At 35.7% G+C, this 12,754-nt stretch overlaps 2 protein-coding genes across 2 annotated transcripts in view; both read right to left on the reverse strand.

The window, feature by feature from the left end:
• obscna (obscurin, cytoskeletal calmodulin and titin-interacting RhoGEF a) overlaps positions 1-414 on the reverse strand; it is a 43,562-nt gene extending 43,148 nt beyond the window's left edge. The window contains exon 1 of the mRNA XM_052564021.1: positions 224-414. The gene's annotated coding sequence lies outside the window, so the exon portion shown is untranslated. The remainder of the gene's footprint in view (positions 1-223) is intronic.
• Positions 415-3,361: 2,947 nt separating this feature from the next.
• On the reverse strand, positions 3,362-12,662 carry zgc:153738 (uncharacterized protein LOC558115 homolog). The gene is made up of 20 exons (XM_052564019.1): positions 12,543-12,662; positions 10,244-11,503; positions 9,701-10,028; positions 9,506-9,619; positions 9,231-9,416; positions 9,044-9,115; positions 8,184-8,389; positions 7,999-8,083; positions 7,720-7,824; positions 7,498-7,573; positions 7,291-7,397; positions 5,993-6,079; positions 5,788-5,849; positions 5,148-5,230; positions 4,891-4,998; positions 4,587-4,786; positions 4,408-4,494; positions 4,144-4,321; positions 3,715-3,953; positions 3,362-3,564 (listed from the first exon to the last, which is right to left on the reverse strand). The coding sequence occupies exons 2-20, from the start codon at positions 10,252-10,254 to the stop codon at positions 3,445-3,447; spliced, it is 2,454 nt and encodes an 817-aa protein (XP_052419979.1). The 5' UTR covers positions 10,255-11,503; positions 12,543-12,662; the 3' UTR covers positions 3,362-3,444.
• Between the last annotated feature and the right edge of the window lie 92 nt (positions 12,663-12,754).

The raw sequence follows: 12,754 nt of genomic DNA on the forward strand, positions 1-12,754 counted from the left end.
TTGAGATTAAAACTCAGAAGTTATGAATATTGTATATTATTTTGTATTAATCAGACTATACAGAACAACTGGGAATGTAAATAGTCTAAAATTAATTTAAGTCTCATATCTTCTTTGTGAATCATGCATCAGAACAACAACTTGAGATCAAGTGTGAGAAAAAAAGTTCATACTGACCAGATTTTTAAGAAGGAACAAATGGATTATCTTCCGTTTTACTCACCATTAGCCAAATCTGACATTTTCCTCACATAAAAATCCAAAAGAGACACTTCTTATCATCATGTTTTGAAGCTAGCGACAATAATACCAAAAGACGTCAAGGCCCACCTATAATTTTCTGTAGTTCACATAAATTCGAAATTCCTTCAGTATTATCCATAAAACTTTGACCAAAGTTACCCAGGTCAGTGTGCTATCCCTGTTTCCTTTGGCAGACAAGCAGCTGAAAGTGTTTTTCTTTTTTTTTTCAGCTTTCCCAAAGCCTAATACCGAACAGCTGACATATCTCCAAAATAACTGTGCGTCATTATACATAAAGATAGAAACATCTTGGCTGCATGGAGCAAGTCCTGCCTGCTAGCATTGTTTTCATCCACCGCAGATGACCGACCACCCACTTTTCTCAAAGATGCGTTGGTTCATAACAGTTGGTCTATTTACTATATATCATATCTTACAAATTAACCCAAAGATTCACAAACCAATTCACAGGACTAATACCCAAAAATGTAATTGATTAATGTTGTGTTGACCAAAAGCTTTTCACAGTAGCACAGGTTCGTGAATCATTTTTCTCAGATAGTTACCAAAATACCTAAGTTGGAAAGGTAAAAAATAGATTAAAATATCCTAACATTCAGCCTTGAAAGCACTTGTTAGATCATTCTGAATGCTAGACTAGCATCTGATCAAGCTGTTATGAAAAATAAGCGGGTTTCATTCTGACAACTGTAGCTGTAGTTTCTCTACATGTTAAATTGAAATTTTGAGAATTATTATCCATTTTTTGTTCTGTTGGAATTTATATAGAACATCTTTAAAAAATTAAAAATAAATGAAATAATTTAAAAAAAGAATGTAAAGTTAGAAAAAAATTATTTAAAATATATTTTTCATTTTACATTTTCATTTAGTAATTTTTATTTGATTTGACAGACTAGCTGAGCTAGAGAAAACAATTGGCTCAACCAATTACATGACTTTAGGGGCGGAACTACCTGTTTTTGATAACTGAAAAGGAGCATGTTCAAAAACCGACATTATTTCTGTTTGGAAACTAAATAAATGCACTACTTCACCTTTACCCATTTTCACTGAATAAACCTGCAGGACTATTGCATTTAGTAAAGTCTCTCTGTTGAGTTGCAATCATCCACCAAGCATGTGCAGAAGAAATCTCAACTCAAAGTGACATGGACGCAATATTACAGATGGCCCGAAGACACAATATAAATAGCAATTTGTTAAGGAACCGGGGCCATGTGAGGATGTGTTAGGTGAAATTAGAACTTGACAAAACAGCTGAACACTTCACCTAAGCTCACAGGTCCTTGTTTGGATCCCATCTCTGTGAGTTTCACATGTCCTTTGGTACTGTCTCTCTCTACCCTGCTGACAACAGATTTACCAAGTGCCATAAATCAACTTGAAGTCACCTTGTTGCTCAAAATATTATATTGCATTGGTCTCCATACTATAATTCTTATGATTACAATTCTAAGCAGATCAACTTGAATCAATATAATTAGACTCAAACTATTTTATATACACATTGTCAGAATCATGCTTTAGAAATATTTAAATATACATAAAGCAATTTGGCTAAATTCACTCTATAGTATCCATAACAATTGGAATGTAAGTGTAATTATAGGGAGAGAGAAAAATGCATGTCCTTCTGGGCATCAATGATGTTAATGCTGTGCAGCTTATTCCTGTATCATAAGTGTAATGAGGCACCAAATCCTTACTTTTAACTTTGTGAAATCAGAGTGCACTGCACAAAAGTTCTGCTTCTAAATATGCAGATCTACATGTTTACCAGGACTGAGTTGCACTGCTCTGACAGATTGGCTGTCCATTTGTTGATCTGAGATAATCCCTTAAACCCTAGTCTGGGGGCTGTCTCAGTTTCAGCCCAGACCAATCACAACTCCACAACTCTAACTGGGGCTGCAAAATCCCTGTCTCCCATTAGTTGTCCTTGATCTGAAGCACGTACTGTCTTTTCACCTCTATGTATGGACCCCAACAACCCACAGCAGAACCAGGAAGAATTGTTATGCAGGGAAACTTTTTAGCTTGACATTAATAAAAACACAACATTTTTAGTTCAGGTTCAGTTTAGTTTAGGATCAATAAGTGGTTATTATTAATCTAGTTAATTAGCAAGGATGAATTAAATTGATCAAAGTGCCATTAAAGAATAAAAAAAAACCTATTTTAAATAAATGCTGTTCTTTTTAAAAATGTAAACATCCTGACAGAATATCACGTTTTCCACAAAAATATTAAGTGGCACAACTGTGTTCACTACTAATAATGTTTCTTGAGCATCAAATGGTCATATTAGAAAAAAAAAAAGATTTCTGAAGAATAATGTAAAACTTAACACTATACTGATGGCTGCTGAAAATTCTGCTTTGTCTTCCAAGAATAAAATAACTTTTAAAAATGCATTAAAATAGAAATCAGTTATTTTAAAGTGTAAAAATATTTTACAATATTACTGTTCTCCTGTTCTTTTGATCAAACAAATGCAGCCTTGCTAAGCATAAAAGACTAAAAACTTTTGAGCAGTAGTGTAAAGGGAACACTTTATTCATAAATCTGCTGGACAGATCTAATGAAGTAGAGAAACACCAAAGTAAGTGGCATATAAATGTTTGTGTTTGCCATAGACATTTACATTTCATTGGCCTTTTTTTAACTCACCACAATAAGAATTTTACTGGTTAAAATAATTGAATCTAAATTTAATTTGAGATTTTAGCAGCCATAATTTATCTGACTGTTATCACTATCACTCAGATTAATGTATCTTCATTATTTTTGCCCTAGCACTTTGCTTTTGAGGTGTAAGCATGTTAGTACTGACAGTGACACTTTCTTGTCAGTTGCAAAAATATTCAGGCAATGGCAGTTTATTGAGGGGAAGAACAGAGTGTAAGATATGATAAGCCCTGTCATCATGTTTTTCACGCTGGGGTTTACACTCTTAAATGGACTAGGAGATACGCCTTTCCTCTTTAATTGAGATGGTATCTGTGTATTTATAGACCCACAAGCTCTTTTCCACCCCTCAGTTTGGATTTTAATCTACAGCTGAACCAAAAACATGCATACTGTCATAAGATAATGATGTCATAAGAAAACTGATACATTTATTGGTAAAGGCAGGGAAATGTGGTACTATGGTTGCTCATGTTAACACTTATATTGTTACTTTTTTCCTTTCTTCTTGCCACCTTTGCTCCCTGTTTTTGAGGACTCTTCATCACCCTCTTTCCCTGAGGCAGCTTTAATTCTCTTCTTTCCAAGGGGAGTCTTGGCATACCAATTCTATGGAGGAAAAAAATTAATTTATTCAAAAGATACAGTGTATACATAGCACTTGTATATCATTGCTCATTATTGTCAAGTTAGCTGTTAACTTCAATGTGCACTGCAATGAAAAGCCATGGTATCAGATATTTGAAAGAGTTGACTTACTTTTAATGCCTCTTCTTCCTCCTGAAACACAGGGTCAATTCTTGCAAGTGGAGACACAAACTCTGAGGCAGTCAGTGGACGTTTAGGAAATTGCTGAATGCGCCGTTCGGTCAAGATGTTACGCACCACCTGTACCATGTGACCTTGTGTGTAGCCATCAGAGATCTTTGCCAGGGAACTGAGGTCAAGGTCACTGGTTACTTCTCCTCCATTCTTTTTTATCAGCTCTTTCCACATTACTGTGACAATATGCATGATTGGAAACACTTTGATTTAGTTTATTTTTCTTCAAATACACTATTTTATGCTCAGTAAGTTAAAAAAATAAAATAAAAACGATAATTGAAATTGTATTTATAATTCAAAATATTACTGATTTTACTGTACTTTTGAAGAAATCATTGCAGCCTTGGTAAGCACTTAGGTTACCGTATCTTGAAGCATAGTCTGGCCGAGGTATGAGGATGATCTTATTGTAGAATTTACACAAGGATTTCAGGTCTGCACTGTGTGGATCACTTGTCGTTCCTACTATTAACACACAATCTTCTCCTTTGATGGACTTAAGGATCTTGGGTAAATCTTTCTTCAGACGTTTCGGATCCAACTGTGCACCAGAATAAAAACCAAGGAAATAGCTCATTACATGTCATTTCACCACTAGACAGATCACAAGTGGGTTACGCTTTTTACCTCCTTCTCCTCTTTTGGTACTTTTTTGTAAAACATCTTTTCAGCTTCTCCAATCCATATTACAGAAGGCTGCATCAGTCTGGCAACCTGACCAGAATACAGAGTACAAAATACACCAAAATATCAACAGTTAGCAGGCCAGTATCACAGATTTAGGCAGATTTCACATTAAACTTTACCTTAAACACCACATGCAGCATCATCTGCAATCCACTCTTGCCAGGGTATTTTCCAGCCACGTTTAAAGGTGAAAGGTCAAACAGATTGGCTCCAGTCTCCTGGCAGATGGCATGGACCAACATTTTCTTACCCACACCATTCGGACCTACTAGCAACATGGTCTTCACCAGGGGAGCCTTTTCATGCACTGCTTGGGATCCTATAGGACAAAGAAAATGTTTTATTTGATCCATTTAGCTGGTCAGCTTGACAACATATGAAGACGGTAAAAATAAGAAATTCCTGAGCGATTAATTTTCTCACCTAATGGTAAGACAGCATAAAGTGCTACAATTTGCCGAACATCAGATAAGGAAGGCATAGGCTCAATGTCAGACTGTCGTAGAGTTGTGCCGAGATAGCTATAGTCCCCTTTAAAAACAGAGCAGGTGTGTATATATGCTTACAGAAATGTATAACCCCATTTATATAAATTATGAAAGGGCCAAATAAGCTTTAGAAGTGTTTTTTTTTTCAAAATATGTAAATTTCTAAGAGAATTATAAAAAGATTGTAAATACCTAGATAATCTTTTAGTTTAACATTATCTGCCTTTTTCAGCAATTCCTGTTCAACCAGCTCTTCAAACAGTGACTCAATAGTCCTACAAATAAGAGAGAGAGAGAGAGAGAGAGAGAGAGTTTGATTAACCTGAGTTCAATGAGTTCACCATTTAAAAGTTTGGGGTCTGTAAGATTTAAAAAAAATGTTTTTAAAAGAAGTTTCATGTCAACAAGGCTGTATTTATGTGATCAAAACTGGAATGAGGAAAAAACATAATATTGTGAAATATTGTTACAATTTATTTCAAAACATAATTTAGCCTTGTAATAATTTAGGTATATTTTTTAGCATCTACTGTGCTATATTACTTTAGCCCTCAGTGTCACATGATTCTTTAGAAAACATGTAATATGCTAATTTGGTGCAGTTCTTATTATTTCTTAATATTATCAATACTGACAATAGTTGTGCTTTACTCTCACTTTTACAGCTCAAAATATGATCTGATTAGAAATTTCTCCTTTTGATTTCCATGGAAAAAAGAAAGTCATACAGGTGTAAAACATAACATCAGTGAGTAATTAAAAATATGAACTATCCCTGTAACCATTCCAAATTTTCAAAAGACATGTAAAAAAAATAAAAAATAGAAAGAACCTATCCGCTGTAAGGTCTTTGTCCTTCTTCTTTTTCTTTCCACTTTTTGATGCCTTCTTTTTCTGTGTAGTAAGACACAAAATGTGCATAAAGACAGTTTTCAATTTCTTCATTTACAATGTGTAAAAATACACATATTGTATATAAAGTCAATGTCTCTGATGTTATCCGATAAATCCATGTAAACAGAAGTGATTTACTGTACTTTTGCAGCACCCTTGACCTTTCCGCTTTTTTCTTTATCCACAGCCAGCTTCCAATTAGCAAGTTCTTGTCTCATCAGTTCATCCACCTGAATGAGCAACAAAAACCGATGTCTCTGAAAGCTAGTATTAACATTAATTAAATGCCAATAATTGTGAGACACGTGGGCTTAAATTTTTGATCTCAGGGAGACTTTAACGGGGTCATATGATGCGATTTCAATTTTTCCTTTCTCTTTGGATTGTTAAAAGCTCTTGGTGCATAAAGAAGATCTGTAAAGTTTCAAAGACCAAAGTCTCAAATCCAAAAAGACATTCTTTATTAAATTTAAGAGTCAACCTCTCCTACCTGAAATGGCTCGTTATAACAAGTGTCTACATCACGATGTGGGAGAAGCTGTGTTTTGTTGTGAAAGCAAAACTAGTTTGTTTAGTCTTCCAAAAGTGGACAAAACTAGAAATCAGTGGTTAAGTTGTATTTAGAACACTTTTCCAGATCAGTTCAACCCAAATATTCAGATGTGTGCAGTGCTTTTTGCGGTGGACAATGACTATTTCCTGTGAAAGTAGCCTACAATGCCGATGTCTGTTTCTAACTTTGCAAAACAGCCTGGTGCTTCTGACACACAGTCTGTAAGTACGTTTCCATATGTAAACGATTTGCCACTGGTGATTCAAAAAACGAGTTTGGAGCAGTGTAGATTAACTATTAGAGCTTGTTGTTTGTCATTTCTCCGATCATAAATGCCTACATGGTTTCTTATTTATGCAGCGCAATATGCAACGCAATGCATAAAAAGACAGTATGGGTCATAATAATCAGTACCGGTAATTATGTCCCCACTGGATGCAGCAACTGCCTCGATTGTAATGGGTTTTATTGGTTTTGTCACGTCGTGCCAGGACACAGCATCACAGTATGGTAAGGGGCGTAAGATTTCCATCACATGTTTGAGGCATTCGGCAAATCACAGTGCACTGGATAGCTGGCCAATCAGCTTATATCTCACTTTTCAGAATGATGACATTAGTAAAAACTGACACGTTTCAGAAGGCGGAGCATAGAGAAGAAACAATAATGTACATTATGTGGGAAAAAATGTTTTTTTTAACCTTAAACTACATAAATACACAAATTACACCAACTACATGAAAAAATGTTCTTTTTAGCAACATCATACGACCCCTTTAAAAAGAAAAACAGCAGTAAATGGAAAACAGCATGTACACACAGATCAGCTGACAGCTGTAGCTGTAGTTTCACAACAAGTTAAAAGACATTCAGCGAACCATCAGTCACCTGTTTTCTTATTTCCACCTCAATCTCTTTTCTTTTTTCCTCCTTGATCAGCTCCAGCTCATGTCTTTGACTGAAATTCTTGATCTCGTTTCTGTTTTTCCAAACCTCTGCAGATCAGATGAGATAATCACACTCACACCCTCTCTCTTGAGAATGATATGTTGTTATTGTAACACACAAATGTTTAAATAATCAATTTATCCTTGCCAGAAAATGTCTTGTGTCCCCTCTCAAGATCTTCCAGATAGGCAGATGGTAGCATCTTCAGTCCAGGCTCTTCCTCCTGTGATATAGTGAGATATACACTAGAGAAATACTTGGTCATCATATTCACTGATGCTCTTTGCAGTGTTTTCCTATTTACTATTTTGGCATTGTGGTTTTACAAAATTTTTAAGTACATGTCAACTCCTTTCCTAAAATTCTTACCTCGTCATTGACTTTTTCTTTCTTTCCTTTTTCTTTTGTCTCCTCCTTGCCCTTTGGCTTTTTGTTGGCATCTTCCTCCTCCTTTGCTGCCAGTTCTTCTGCCAGCTTCAAAAGGAAGACATGATTGTGTCTTACGAAAACATGACAAACATAACAGTTTTCTTTAACCATAATCATACTGACTAGGATGGGTAAAGAACATCCCAAACAAATGTAACTTTACTTAGCCTTTTCTATATATATATATTATGTTTTGGTCTTACATGAACATATATTTACCTCCTCAGGTGTTTTCTCTGAGAATATAAGAGCTGAGCCTCCATCCTCCTCCTCTGGGTAGTCAGGAAATGAGCCTGTTGCATCACTATTCACAAGTACTCATTTTAAATGTTGATAACAAATGCTCAGTAAAACACCAAGGTAATATTAATTGTGTGCAACCATTGGCAAGGGATCCCACTCACCGGCACTCTATGAACCACTGTCGGATCTGATCTTTCATGGTCTCCTTCATTTCTGGGCCCTCCACTTCCTTGAGCTGATAAATTACAGATCCAATAGATTTCTGATAGTCATCTTCATGTTCGTCTTGTCTGGTCCGCCTGTTGGCCTCATTACTTAGAGCATCCAGCTCGGTTTGGGATGGATAGGACAGTTTTGGATCCATGGCCTGAAGATGGCACAGCCAGAGAATGAAACAAAGAGAAACAGTATTAGAGTTCCATCTACTGGTGGCAACACGGTGGTTGTACACCCACTATGTAGTCAAGCTGCAAAAACACAATGAACTCCAAAATATTTATGACTTACTTGAAATATTTATGTACTTTGAATGTATTATAAAGCACCCTAAAAGTACCTCTTTATTCAGTGAGGATTGATTAAAAGTGACAGTAAAATCTTTTACATTGTTGCAACAACAACAACAAAAATCTTTATCAAATAAATGCTTTGTTTTTTGTTGTTGTTTTTTTTTCATTCAACACTGATGATAAGAAATAAATATTTCTTAAGCAACAAATCAGCATATTAGGATGATTTATGAAAGATAATAGCCTACTGTATGTCACTGAAGACTGGAGTGATGGCTGATAAAAATCCATCTTTGCCATCACAGGAATAAACTACATTTTTAAATATATTAAAATAGAAAAGTTTTTTTTTTTACCTGTAATATTTCACAATATTTCATTACTGTTTTACTGTATTTTTGATCAAATAAATGTAGTTTTGGTCAGCACAAGAGACTTCTTTCAAACACATCAAAATAATTTATCAACCCTAAACTTTGAATGGTACAGATACATATAGTATTTCATCTTACCATTCCAAGAAATATCATTTCCTCTTCACGCAGCCTTTTTGTAATTTTTCTTTGCATGAAACCTCTCCACACCTATACAGAGATTAGAATTAGTTTAAGAAATTTAGGGTAAGAATTTTTTTTAGTGTAAACTAATAGTAATATATGAATTATAACTATTTCGTGTGAACATAATAGTATATTTTACCTTCTGGATACAAACTGCGGCCTGGTCAGTGCTCACTGCCTCTTGTTCCTCAGCTCTCCTCTGTCTCTCAGAGTCTCTATGGATCTCTCTCATGAACTTTGCCCTCAGTCGGCCTTGCCGTGCTCTTTCAGCCACTTGGATGATTTTAATGGCCCTCTCCAGAGTCAACATGCGCATTACAGGAGGCTTTGGGAGGCAAGAGAAGTCATGTAAGCACAAACAATTCCAATTATTGTTGTTTATGATGAAACATGAGCAACTGAACTCTTTCCTGCCTTTTCTGTCACATCCATTTGGTTCAATATAGCAGCAAACATTCTTTCTCTGTCCTGCAGCACTTTGTTCCGCTCCCAAATGAAATACCTGGGAACTGGAATCTCAAGGTCCTCCTTTGACAAACATGATTGAAATGCTGATGATTTTCGGTTTAAATACGTTTGTGTATAATTACAGCATTAAAAGACACTCACAGGGGTAAGTTTCAGGTCTTGGATGATGTCATCCATGTAGTGGTACTCAGAAAATTCCTTTTCCACCATTTCGTTCTTGAGCTCCAAAACACGGCCCATCACACTGTCCAGCACCTGCCTAATCACACGCCTCTTTTGGGGATGAACGCTTTGGTCATAGGCCTCTTCCAGCTGCCTGAAGATCTGCACATAGCGGACATAGAAGGTGGCGAGCCTTTGGAAGAACACCACTCTGTCTCTCTCAGGACGGAGAGGTTCTTCTGGGAGTTCTTCATCCAGCAAACAGCTGAGCTCCTCGTGAGCTTCAGACCAGAGTGTATTGTATGTGCTGCCAGAGACAAACTGTTTTACTCATTAGATTGATGCATAACAGCTAAGCTATTTATATGAGAATAAAATGAAATAGTTTTCTTAACCTTAAATTAAACCTGAAAGGGACTATATTGTAACTTAGAAAAATTACTAATACAGACATTTTACAATTTACATTTTTGAGGAAACAATTTCTTGCAAGCACATTTACTGTCACTGTAACCAACAAACCTGTGCGACATCGTTTGCTAAAATCCCTTCGGTTTGTTTGTATCGTAGGAGTTAGAGCATTTCCTCTCCACGTCTATCACAATAAGAGTCTGTAGCGGTAGTCAAAACATTCACTTTTGGGGAGTAAAGATAAAGTTTTTAACAGTTAGAACGACAGTCCCGACAACAAATAATGTGACTCCTGAATTCAACTCATTTCTAGAGCAGTGGGAAGTTGGATACATGGCTGACTAACTTGCCTGAAAGTTGTTGTCAACTCAAGTTGTTTCTAAGGTAACGGTTACGTAGAACGGTAGAAAGATCAAATGTCAAACGGAAATTTGGCCCGGTAATTGAATTACATCAACGTTTTGCCTTACAGAGGTCATTGATGTACACTTGATGTTGTTGGCATGTAGGTCTACACTCGTTCAATAAAATGTAATATTAATGGAAATGTCATTTATTACCGTTGACAGTTACGTAAGTTCAAAATATTAACTGTAACAATATAAATGTATGGCTTCTTATTGGATCAATAAAGGTAAACGTCATATTATTCGAGGAGAGTTTCAAGTGGAACAAACAGTGTGACCAAATTATTAGTTGTTAGTTGTAAACTAACTTTATTATTAGTTTATTGTGAGTTATTCAGTCCCCAGTATGAACGTGACATTTTGACATCTTAACAACAGGTAAGCGAAAATTCATTTTCATTAAATATAGATATATTATATATATCACAGAGCTTAATTCTAATCATATTAATTGACGTAGGCCTAGATACCAAGTGTAAAAATGTGTTTTTAGTCTACCTTGGATGTGTGGGGGTAAGGCGATAGTACTTGTAGTTTGAAAACACACCGCTTGGTGTCGCCCAGTACAACATCTTTATTGCTTGTCTGTAAGCGTTAGAGTTCATATGAGGCTTTAAAACATCCTAAGTAGACTACAGCATGTTAATAATCATATGTCTTAGGTATTTGGTTAAAGGCCATATTAGGACAGCGATCAGTGTAGCCTATATCTGTGCTGAGATTAGCTTTGCAATGCAGAAAATGCAGTATTCCATGGCCGTATGTAGACTTAAAAAGTTAGGCTACTGAAAAAAGTAAAGCAGTTTGAAATGTCCTCATGCAAATGTGACATTTAAGTAGCCTATCTGAAGATTATTTTTTCTGTTCCTAATGTCAGTGTGAACCCAGTGTGAATCTTGAAGTCAGGAGGGAGCAAGGCTGTTTCCTTCAAATTCCCATATGAGAAGCAGGTTCAATGACATCCCTGTAAGAGTAACAAGAGCTGTATGAAACTGTTTGTCTTTTCGCATTGTACTTTTACATGGATTTAACAGAGAGAGACTTTACAACTTTTGTACACCCAGGGATCCCCTGGAAAGATCATTCATGTCATCAGTCTAGGGTTAATGTGTAGATCACATCTTTAAACTATTGTCACTTTAATTTATTGTCACTATGGACTGTCCACCACCCAGACTTTTTAATTTCTCCTAAAAAGTGTCTACTTTTTTGTTTCCTTTTCCTAGGGCATATCAGAATTTAAATTCATAAAAATTTCTTATTATTTATATAATTTAAAATTAATACTAATTTACAATTAGTATGGTTAGTATAGTATAGTATAGGTTTTTATGTTATTTATTTATTTGTTTACATTTCTGGATTAAAAAATATTGTACATTTGTTTGGTATTTATGTAAAGGCTACATTTTTATTTATGTTTTATTAGTAAACAGCTGCTGTGCATTATTATTAGTAGAAGTAGTAGTAGTAGTTGTATATAAATATTGCCATCAATGCCACCATTCTTCAGAGAATTTCGTTCTTTGAGCATTTCGGAATTTAAATACCTCACAATTGTTATTGTTGTACTTTGCAATTAATACAAGCCAAGTTTCATTCAGATCTTCCCTCAAAAGTGGAAAATGTAATTACACTGTACCATCATACATAATTACGCTCATACAAACTAAATATAAAATTTGAAGGCCAGATTTCCAGGACATGACCCCTGCAGGACCTTCACAGACCCCCGGGGGGGAAACTCTGTCTACAGAGAAATATTAAGAAGCTTAAAGAAAGAATCAATGTTTGAGTGCTTTGCATAAGGCGTGAGAACAGGTTTAAATAATGTGATAATTTATCAAATATTTAAATGCTCAATATCATTCCAATCAGACCATTGATCTGTGTTTGCTTCTTATGACATACAAAAAGTTAAGGACCCTGGAATTTATGCGTTAAGCGTGTAATACCAGCCAAGTGCAAACTTGAGTTGGGAGGTGGAAACAAGCGGGGCTTACCAGGATAGCGCGCTTAGTGCAGTCACAAGACCCGACCATCCATGAACAAAAACATCCAGGCGTTATTTTCACAGCTCGACTACGTTTAAGCAAGTATATTTGGATATATGGATACTTGAGTTTCCCCATCATTTCCCCGGGGGGACATGGCGCGATGGATATCTCCAAGAACATTTACGCGTCCAGCCCTCTGCCAGTTATGAATCTTTTAA

This window comes from Carassius gibelio, chromosome B8 (assembly GCF_023724105.1).
Source record: "Carassius gibelio isolate Cgi1373 ecotype wild population from Czech Republic chromosome B8, carGib1.2-hapl.c, whole genome shotgun sequence".
NCBI lineage: Eukaryota > Metazoa > Chordata > Actinopteri > Cypriniformes > Cyprinidae > Carassius > Carassius gibelio.

Excerpts from the sequence above, each read along its gene's own strand:
- zgc:153738 (XM_052564019.1), bottom strand. Across the intron at positions 7,825-7,998 it reads CAGAGAAAACACCTGAGGAG|CTGGCAGAAGAACTGGCAGC; the intron begins GTAAATATATGT and ends TTCCTTTTGAAG. Across the intron at positions 4,495-4,586 it reads TGCTGCATGTGGTGTTTAAG|GTTGCCAGACTGATGCAGCC; the intron begins GTAAAGTTTAAT and ends TATTCTGGTCAG.